This window comes from Leptodactylus fuscus, chromosome 6 (genome assembly GCF_031893055.1).
Source record: "Leptodactylus fuscus isolate aLepFus1 chromosome 6, aLepFus1.hap2, whole genome shotgun sequence".
NCBI lineage: Eukaryota > Metazoa > Chordata > Amphibia > Anura > Leptodactylidae > Leptodactylus > Leptodactylus fuscus.
The window spans coordinates 132,212,361-132,223,430 of NC_134270.1; the positions used below are offsets into that span (position 1 = coordinate 132,212,361).

An 11,070-nucleotide genomic window follows, 5' to 3' on the forward strand; every position below is an offset into this window, starting at 1 on the left:
CACATGGCACATAAAGCCCACCTGAAGTGAACGCTTAAAGGGGCTGTCGAGACCTATGGGTACCAGATACTGATGGGTCTGACAACCAAACCCTGCACCCATTAGCTCATTCCACTACATACATGGTATTCATTTCTTTGAAGTGAATGGCAGCAGACTTGCAGTTCCATTGTGCCGTAACAGTGTACGTACATTGTATACAGCTTCTAGCACTGTACAATGTAACTCTGATCCCATTCACGTCAATAGAAGCAGAGCTGCTTCCAGCAATATGACTTGTAGCTGAATGGTGGTGGTCCGGGTATTGGACTCCCACCAATCTGATACTGATAACATTTCCAGTGGATAGGTCACCAGCATCCATTACACGGAGGTCTCAGACAAGCCCTTCAAAGGTGTAGTACAAGTTGAGAAAGACATGGCTGTTTTCTTGCGAGGCAGCATCAAACTTGTCCATAAATTCACTTTCATGGAGCCAAACTGCAATACCAGCGGCCAAACCATGGAGTGACATCATAGCTAATTTGGAAAAAAAACAGACAAGTTTTTCTAATTCTTGACAACCCTTTTAAGATAAGTAGATTAACTTCCTCCATTTACTATAACAGTAAATTACTTGGTGTAACCTCCATTTCTTAGGACAGATGTACACTTAACTGATATAAGAATCACAGTATTTTATCTCTACAGGTTGACAAAATTGATGTTAGACACAAATGGAGGGCTGCAATGTATCTACTGCATAGATATATACCGGGATGCATTGTCTATATATCTATCCACCCATTTATTTATTTTTTTTTTGCAGTGCAGATTTCAAATCCACTACTGCACATATGGCTGATCAGATTTCTAGAGTAGGATGTGGATTTTCGTGTGCAAAAGACACCAAAATTTGCATGTAACTTCTGAATTTAGAACAAGCCTGTACATAAAACAAACTACCAAGTGGTTATATTATTACTCTATCGCTGGGTTCACACCAGCGCCCGATCTCCGTGTTCAGGTTTCCATCTTCTGCCGACAGAACACGGAAACTTAGCAGACCGTGTCCGGCCATCAGCGCCGGTGAGCGTTTTGTTCTCTCCGCGGTGAAACCGTAACCAGACACAAAGTCCTGCATATGACACTTTGTATCCAGTTAAAAAAAAAAACAGTTTCGCCGCGGAGAGCACAAAACGCTCACAGGCGCACACGGCCGGACACTTTCCAAACCCATTCAAATGAATGGGTTTGAAAAATGACTACAGGTTTCCGTCTCCTGTCCAGTTTTGGGCAGGAAACGGAAACCTGCAAAACGGAGACCGGGCGCAGATGTGAACGAGCACCTATGCTGGATTACCAGACTTTCTGGATTACTGCATGTCAGAATAATTGCATGTTCACATTCTGCCCCTCTGACTTTCCGCTAATTAGACTCAGATGAATGGGTCTAATCAGCATAGTGGCTTGTGCTGTGGGATCTGCGGCTGAATCAGCAAAGTGGCTTGTAATGCGGGTTCTGCGGCTGAATCAGCAAAATGGCTTGTAATGCGGGTTCTGCAGCTAAATCAGCCACAGAATCTGCAGCAAGATGAAACAGGGCGCTTATTTTTTCAGTGTCCTGCTTCGATCTCAGCCTCCCACTGAATACAACTGGAGGTAGATTCGAAGAGAGGAATTTGTTGTTGAATTTGAGACATAGTCCTCACTGTGAACACAGGTTGGACTTGTAGGACCCATGTCTGCATTCAGCCTCATCTACTATGTGGTTATGGAACATACCCTAAAAGACATTTTTCATATCATTCTGAGATATAAATGGGCAGTAAAATAAGAAAATAGCACAATATAAATTACATTTACCTTCAAGTTTTCAAGTAGGGCCTGTGCATCGCCATCAGAGACGTCAGACTCCTGTCCTCAGATTACATAAAGTCAGAATAATAGAAGAGGAGGAAGCAAACAATAATCTCATGGCCTTGTACACAGCACAGCTCTACAAACATGATGGCACTTAGAGCACAAGTCATCAGGGTGTTCTAGTTACTTGACATTTAAGGCTTTATTACCAGACGGACAGGTGAACAAGGGAAGATAGAGACAAACAAGTACCGGAAAATAGCAGACAAAAAGGCAGAGACCCACTGACAGAGACAAGGACCAGAAAGTGAGGTCAGTCAGGCCACAATAATAACTAATGAAAGCCTGAATTAAAGCGTATCTCGTAGTTATAAAACAATTTCAGAAAGCAATAGTGCAGGGAAACATTAAGAACTTTGTAATACATCTTATTAAAGAGAGATCTTTTCTATTTATCAATCTGAGTTCCTATTTACACAGAAGTATATAGAGAGGAAGGGGAAGGAGGCGGCTTCTGGAAAAACTGCAACTGCAGCTGGTGCACTCTGCTACACGGTGAGTGAGAGAGCTCTTCTGGCACTGCTGTATCCTCATGATAAGACTTTACATTCCACTCCTTCCCTCCATAGACTTCAGTGTATGAGCTGGTTATAGAAAGGATTCCTGGTAAAACAAACTGTCTGAATGAAGATAAAGATAAGTAAAGCAGCCTAATAAGTAGGGAAGGAAACAGATCTTCGACAAGGAGAAGGTTTGGTACAGACATTTTTCTCAAGCTAGTTACAATTCAGATGGGACTCTTCCTTACCTCTGCTGCTTCTTTGGCAAGTTGACTGAAGAAGTCATCATCAAGTAGTGACCTGATCCAAAGACACAAATAGATATTTTATAAGTAGCTGTGTTCTTACAGTGCAGTGTACATTATATTGGGTACGGAGCACCAAAATGGTTTCCAGATCTGATTAAAGCCCAGACCACAAGGGAGGAACACACTGCAGAATTTGCTGCACTGAAATTGTTTTTTTTTTTCCTACAGTCCACGTCCAGGTTTATCAGGGGGTCCCCAAGGCAATAACTGATATGCTGCAGGTTTAAAGTCACATCTGTGGATGATATTTGTAGCTAATCCACTACAATCAAGGCCTGAGGGGGGGATAAAATATACTTAATAGGGCTAAACACAGGAGCCCAAACATGAAAACACCCCTCCCACACACACTTCTCTGATTCCAACGCTACCCTGACCCTGATCCCCACTGCTCTTACCTAACTGGTGTCTGATACACCTGGGAAACACTCACAGAGGCAGCTCAGCCATTACTTGAAGAGGGACACTCCAGCCAGTGACTGTCTGACACGGCATGTCCGAGCCTTTCCGGAGAGTCAGAATATATCAAGAAATGGAGAGAAGCGGGAACCTGGGCATAGCCAGGACTGGTGGAGCAGAGGATTGGGAAAAGGTGAATAATGTTTAGCTCTATTAAGTATAAACCTATCTCCTTCAGGGTGTTCACATATAGAAATTTGATGCTGAATTTGTTAAGCAAAAAATTCCTGCTTCTGCTTGTCAAAAACACACAGAAGTGGAATTTGGAGCAGAACTTGCAGAAAAGTGCCATTGTATTTTGTCTTCATTGGGCAGGGCCAAATTCCACATCAGATTCAGAAAAGGTGTATTTCTGCTTTCCATTTATACCGACTCCCATGGAAAAGAATTGGAGACGTTTTTCAGGCGGATTTTGAAAATCAGCCTGCAATAAAACTCTATGTGAACATACCCTTAGGGGAAAAGAGCAGGACACTTATTTTTTCCGCTAGCTGAAAAAAAAATAAGGTACTGCCTCTCGTTGAAAATTAATGGGGATGAAGATTTCAGATGGAATTTGAGGTGGATTTTGAAGCAGTCTCCAACTTAAATTCAGTGTCAAATTCCTACCTGTGAAACCCCCTTAAAGTGGTTTTCCCATCAAAGCAAGGTATCGGTGGGAGTCCAACCATTCAGACCCCTACTGCTAACGCTGGGTTCACACCAGCGTCTGGACTCCGTTCTCAGGTTTCCGTCTTCTGCATGCAGAAGACGGAAACCTGTCATGCTGAGTCTGGCCGTGAGCGCCGGTGAGCGTTTTGAGCTCTCCGTGACGAAAGCGGGTTTTTAAACCGAACACAGAGTACTGCATGTCCGACTCTGTGTCCGGTTTTTAAAAAACGGTTTTGCCGCGGAGAGCATAAAACGCTCACCGGTCCTCACGGCCGGACTCAGCATGACAGGTTTCCGTCTTCAAATGAATGGGTTTGGAAAGATGCCTCCAGGTTTCTGTCTCCTGCCCTGTTTTGTACAGGAAAAGGAAACTTGCAGAACGGAGTGCCAGCGCAGATGTGAACGAGCCCTTAGGAGAATGTTGAATTTTTGTTTAAATGGAGCGGTGTCAAAGTAACAGCATCTCTGGCACTCCCATTGAAATAAATGGAGCACCACTCCATTCAGAATACAGGGACTACAGTCTCCCATTCTCCTGAGAAGTGGTGGTCTGAGTGGTCAGACTCCTACCAATTGGAAAGTTATCCCCTATCCTATGGATGGAGAGGGGAAAACCCCTTTAGGATATACAACAAATATCTCTGCAGCTCTTCAACTGATATGGTTTCCTCTAATAAAAGATGGTATACTTTACTACACTCACTTTTTGGCGGTGCTGGATGAAACAGTCGACCGATTCCTGTTAGTAGATGCGGAGATCAAAGACGATGCTTTGCGAGGTCTTGGTGGAGATGGATCTAGAAAAACAACAAAGGTATTTTTATGGAAGATATATACTGATGACTTATCCTTAGGATAGAGCATGAATATATGATCTGTGGGGGTCGGACACGTGGACGTCCACAGATCAACAGTTTGAAAAGAACACAGCACTCAAGTGAGCGATGCAGCCTCTTCTCCGAACAGACAGCTGGGTATTTTCTGGACTATGTCACAATTTTTGTGATTATCACAAGTCACACTAGTGAAGTCATGTTAATGTCGCCAATCAGGGGCAAAGCCCAGGTGCAGGTCTCTAGGATGTAAAACTCACCGTCATCACCAAGAAGATCTCCAAGGACATCATCAATGGAGTCTAGGGACAAAGAGTGTAAGATGTCAGTATTGACTACGGTGGCAAACAATGTGAGAATTACTACTGTATATAAATACTGTAAAAGACAAGAAGGTAGTGTACAAAAACACATAAAATAAGGGGTAACACAGTGGCTCAGTGGTTAGCACTGTAGCCTTGCAGCGCTGAAGTCCTGGGTTTGAATCCCGCCAGGAACAACATCTGCAAGGAGCTTGTATGTTCTCCACGTGTTTGTGTGGATTTCCTCCCATACTCCAAAGACATACTGATAGGAAGAAAAAAAAACATTGTGATCCCTATATGGGGCTCACAATCTACAGAAAAAACAATATATAAAATCAGTACATCATGTTCACACTATGCGAAATTTAGGCATATTACCACTTTCAGCAACCATTTTGTAGTATATATTCATAGAATCGAAAACCACTGAAAGGCGTACTCCGATCAGAAAGTGGTGAGAGATCACTTTACTTGCACAGAATATGTGACGTTTGTCTGATTGGGGGGTGGACCGCAGTGACCCCCAATATCACAATAATGGGGGTATCAAATGCTCAGCTCTAGAGGAGTTTGAAGCTTTATGGGACTGATAGTCTTGTACAGCATTTGGCTATCTCTATCTTCATCAGACCTGTGGATACTGAATGGAGCAGAAACACTCACATACGTGGCCTCTGTTTCATTCAAACTCCTCCAAAATGGTGGTTTGTGACCCGTTTTAGTGATTGTGGAGATCCCAGAAATGATAAATACACTGTGAATAGGTGATCATTTATTTTAATGGGATAACCCTGAAAAAGGGTTTTTTCTGGCCCAAAACATAAGACTTGCACCTTGAATGTACATGGTTAAACAAGCCCTTACGTATTGCGCAGCCATTCACTACTGGATGTAGTCGTGATGCGGCCACGTGTTTTCAGCCACATCGGGTGGTCTCACCCTTAAAGGAACACATCATATCTGATCCTGACTACCCAGGTAGAGCAGGGACAAGACACCTCTAAGACTCACCTTTAAATCCAGTCTTATTTTTGGAAGCCTGAAATATAGAAGACACCGCAGTAAATCACAGGTGGTCACATGACCATGGTAGGTGACTACCACTACAGGACTATGACCAGTGCTACATACTGAAGGGCTCACTCACCATCCTGCAGCATTCAGCCGCCTCATACACGTCTCCTGCCAGGTGTGGGGGCATAACAAGGCAGAATTGGCCCTCCTTAGTGGCGTCTCCCCGTTGTCATGGCAGCCGATATTTTGCCAGTCTCCTCCCCTCAGTATTAGGGACACTCACATTAACCGCCACTCTACCCATTCCCTACAATAGAGCCACTTCCGGTCTGCGAGTGCTGCATCATGGGAATTGTAGTCTCCTGCAGGCGGCGGCCGTAGTGATGCTAGAGCAGAATGGTCGTGACTAGAGTGGAGTTGCTCCTGGTAGGTCACAGGAAGGGCGTGGCCTCTCTGAGGAGGGCGGAGTTTCGGCTATCACCGCTCTGTGTTGTATAGAGGAAGCCGGAGCCGAGCAGGATGCATCTATAATGGAGCCGCTCCTGGTAGGTCCTCCCTCCAGCAACTCCAATCTAGTCACCTCACTAGTGAACGGGCTAGAATGGAGGTGCTGCAGGGAGGACCTACCAGGAGCAACTCCAATGTAGACTGTTCAGTACTGAGGTGACTAGAATGGAGTTGCTTAGAGGAGCTGCCGCCAGAAACTCCAATCTAGTCACCTCAGTACAGGAACAGCGAGAGGGGAGTGTCTATGGGGAGGAGCCATAACTGGCCAAGAGAGACATTGTATATGTATATGATTATCAATAAGAATATAGGAGAAACACATTCCTGGACATATATACATATGGCACTAATATATGTATGTATGTATATATATATATATATATATATATACACACACACACATATATATATATGCTAGCAGTACCCGCGAATTCGTCTGCGGCAGGGTTCCTGCTGTGCGCAACCCACCTTCAGCGCAGGCTCTTCACTACTTGAGTTTCCCACCCCCTGGGCCCCGGCGCGGCGGACTTACCTCTCCAGGCCTGGTGGCAGCTCCACCGATGGCTCTTCTCCCCCCCCCCCCCCCTCCCGTTTAACAGGCCCCCCTCCGTAAAATACCCTAACTCCAGTGGCGTGACATGCAGTGTGCGAACGCAGACATAGTGTGGCTGAGCGCTAGATCCCCGACTAACCTGCAGACTCTGTAGGCCGCAGGCGGTGCGGGACAACAGGCTTTCTAGACATCGATGCAGGCGAGCCTTTCCCTGACCGCGGCAGAATAGGTTGATCCCGCGGCGAGCCCTGCACGTCTCCCTGGCACACAGTACAGACGCTCGTTCCGTCATCTTCTGTCATCTTCCAGCGATGTCCTCGGGTCGCGTCTAACTCACGAACTGACATTGATAAAAAATGGCACAGTAGCAGAGGCAGCATGCTACTGAGCATGCACCCGCGCCATTTTTTATCAATGTCAGTTCGCTAGTTAGATGGGACCCGAGGACATCTCTGGAAGAGGAGGCGAGGCTGAAGATGACGTCGGACCCTGAATGGCCTCCCCCCATGCACGTTCGGTTAGTTGAACATTATGTTTTAGGGTTTTATTTTAAAAGGGGGGGGGTTGTTTAATATAACTTTTCCCGTGCCTGAATAGCCTGTTTAAAGGCTATTCACGCATATGTGGGGCTCTATCAGCATAATTTTGCTGATAGAGCCCCTTTAAACAGGACCTTTCACCGATTTGGGCACGGGCAGTTCTATATACTGCTGGAAAGCAGACAGTGCGCTGAATTCAGCGCACTCTCGGCTTTCCCGATCTGTGCCCTGTGTAAAGCGCTATCGGTCCCGGTACCATAGCGTTTAACAGTCAGAAGGGCGTTTCTGACAGTTAGCCAGGGACGCCCTTCTCCACAGCAGCGCCTATCGCATTGTACTGTGGAGCGGGGAGGAACGCCCCCTCCCGAGCACGAGCACTGTGAGCTCCCGATCTGTGTTACCCGGGGCACAGATCGGGAAAGCCCCATAAGCAAGCAAAGAGTGAATCAATGTGAAATACTTAACTAAAACCACAATCCGGTATTTATTGTTATTTTTATTTTTTTGTAGAGCCCTCCTGGGCCTAAAGCGGCTCGAATTGAATATAGAACTCATTTTTAGGGCTATTTTTTTTTTTTTAAACCCAGACCCCCCGGGAACTAGGGCCCCCCAAAGTCAATTGCCCAGGGCTCCGCAAAGCCTGGATCCACCACTGGTGACATGTCAGGTCAGATGTAGAAGAGACTGGAGGGAATACAGACGACCATACACAGCGCCTCCTGCTGCTGGTGACGCTTAGATAATAGCAGGATATTAGGGGATGACTAGAGAATGATTTCATGTCATTGATACTACACTGTCCTCTCTCTCAGATTCTACACAGCGGAGATGGTATGCGGCCTCCAGTTCCTCCATGGACAGAACATCATCCACAGGTAAGCAGATGTCATTTGTAATGGTGGAATAATGTACCCAGTTTTCCCAGAGTCCTGAATGATGCTTGGTTTTGCTGAGGTATATGCCATGTCTTTTATATCACTACAACCTTGGACAGATTTCCCATTCTCTTTCATTTACACTTCATCTGTCTTCTTTCATTGCAGAGATTTGAAGCCAGCCAACATCATGCTGGATGGGAATGGTCACATCCGGATTATTGACCTGGGGCTTGCCCGAGATGATGTCACCTCCTCCAAAAAGATCCGTGGAGCAGCGGGCACATTACGTTATATGGCCCCAGAGATCCTTCTAAGAGAGGATTATGACGCAGCAGTGGACTGGTGGAGCCTGGGAATTATTGTGCACAGAATGTCATCAGGATGCTTCCCCGCGGTGAAATTATCCATCAAACCAGAAAATTCAACAGTGCTGGACACCGATTTACAACACCTGCTCACCGGACTGCTGCAAAGAAATCCTAAGAAGCGGCTGGGTGTGACCGGGAACATCAGAGACCATCCCTTCTTTAACATCATCTGCTGGGAGGATCTGGAGATGAGGAGAGCACAGCCGCCATTTGTACCACCCAAGGCAGTTCTGGAGAACCAACATCTTCTGTGGCCGGAGAAACAGACCCTTCACCATGCATCCAGTTTCTCATACATGTCACCAAGCTGAACCCGGATCAGCTCGCCCCTATGCCGAGAACGTTGTGCCTCCTGACCCGAACCTCTGCTGCTGGAAGAGACCTCGGCTGCCTGCAACATCCTCTCTAACCATCTCAGTGCTGCAGATCTTCCATCAAGCTGTTTTCCTGGACCTCGACCACATCCTCCTAATGTCTGGCTGGCATCAGACATCACCCCCTCCTGAAGACTGCCCGTGACCCCAGGAGTGGCCTGTGCATGTGTACATCTCAGCACAGGCACATATATTTGAATATCAAATGAATGGGTATAAAAGAGTCCTGCAGGTTTCCGTCTCCTGCTCAGTTTTGTGCAGGAAACGGAAACCTGCATGAATGGAGACCCGGCGCAGATGTGAACAAGCCCTTACTTACTTCTACTGTGCTCCAGCACACTCCCTGCTAATGTTGGCCATCTTCAATTATGGAAGAGACATCACTTGAGCTAGGCTTGTGTCGTGGCGCATAAGGACAGAAGCCATGCCCACATGATGTCTGTGACATCACCAAGTAGGCCCGAGGCCTTCTGGAGCCAGGAGAGGTAAGCAACAGAATTTTTTCTGCTCCCTCACCTCTCCTAGCCCTCCAATCATTATACTTGAGGTTCTGAAAAGACCCCCAGGGAAAATGATAGCGGTGTTTGCAGGGTTATTTATACCAGCGTGTCCTGGCCCAATTTAAGCACTGATGGTAGTTGTAGGATAGAAGCACAGGAAGAGACACCACGTAAACAAATACAGAAGATGGCAGGTGCTCCCAGAGAAACACAGAAATCACTCAAAACTCTGATACAGGTATTTCGGTGCACTTATTAACCCATTAATATCACCAAGAAACCTTTTTTTTAAAAAAAATAATTTTTGCCTGGAAAACCCCTTTGAAGGTACTATGGGCCCCAGGGCAAGAATCTGTGCCATCCTCCCCCTCATTTCACGTCACAGATACCTGTGACAAAATAATGTCCTAATGCAGCCTTCCACGTGGTATAATGTCCCACAGTGCCCCCCCCACACACACACACACACACACTATAATGTATCATAGAAGCTTTCTACGCAGTATAATGTCCCACAAGTGGCTCCTTCAAACAGAATAATGTCCCATTACGGCCATCCACATAACATAATGTCCCATAGTGGCCCCTCCACACAGTATAGTGTCCCTTATGTTAAAAAAAACAAACAAAAAAAAAAACCCAGAGGGATGACAACCAGTTTTCGCCAAAAATGTTCACAGGCCTCAGTGGTCGCAAGGGTTCTTGACTTCATCCAGGAAGCTGGAAGAAGCCTGTAGAGGATGAGGACATGAAACCCCAGGATATAACATAAAGAAACCCCAGAGTATAATAGTAATAGCAGTTCCAGCATGAACATGTTCTGCCTAAACAAAATCTCAATGAATTACATCTAACAAATACCTCCAGTAGGCCCCCGTGCCCCACCGCAGTAATCAACCGTATCGGTGGATGCCAATATAGTTAATTGTAAGGTCTAGGGGGGTGGTCTAGCCAAGTATGTGAGCAATCGCATGTAGCAGACTTCCCATCTGGAATCCTTATTTTATCCTATTCCACCTACTACAATTTGCTTTTACTTCACCCTGAACCATTTGGGTGTGACCCAGATTTATACATAGCACAATATGACAAAATCCAGGAAGGATGGGGGCCTGTGAGAAAGAGCCAAGAGAGACTGCTGACAATTAGGGGCCTTAATAAAGAAATTGCCCAAGATTAGGGACTCACCCAGGATGATCCAGTAGACTTGACATCTGTGGCTGCGGACATGCAAACTACCCATGAAACCCTGGGTTCTTCCCAGATACAAGGAGCCACTTCACTTGAACCTCACTCCCTCATTGATTTGACGGGTGAGCCCACCTTAATGCATCTTTTTATTGCAGTATCACAATATAATACAGCCCGTTCTCACCACA

At 45.9% G+C, this 11,070-nt stretch overlaps 1 protein-coding gene across 3 annotated transcripts in view; it reads right to left on the reverse strand.

Annotated features, from left to right (window-relative positions):
• The window catches only part of FBF1 (Fas binding factor 1), a 45,435-nt gene extending 39,144 nt beyond the window's left edge, over window positions 1-6,291 (reverse strand). For all 3 annotated transcript variants that reach the window (XR_012716896.1, XM_075277222.1, XM_075277221.1), the window contains exons 1-6: window positions 6,106-6,291; window positions 5,970-5,997; window positions 4,914-4,955; window positions 4,524-4,617; window positions 2,651-2,702; window positions 1,846-1,896 (exon numbers count right to left, since the gene is read on the reverse strand). Coding sequence is in view for 2 of the 3 variants with exons in the window: in XM_075277222.1 (XP_075133323.1) it covers window positions 1,846-1,896; window positions 2,651-2,702; window positions 4,524-4,617; window positions 4,914-4,955; window positions 5,970-5,997; window positions 6,106-6,159 (321 nt within the window). In the remaining variant the exon portion in view is untranslated. The remainder of the gene's footprint in view (window positions 1-1,845; window positions 1,897-2,650; window positions 2,703-4,523; window positions 4,618-4,913; window positions 4,956-5,969; window positions 5,998-6,105) is intronic.
• Between the last annotated feature and the right edge of the window lie 4,779 nt (window positions 6,292-11,070).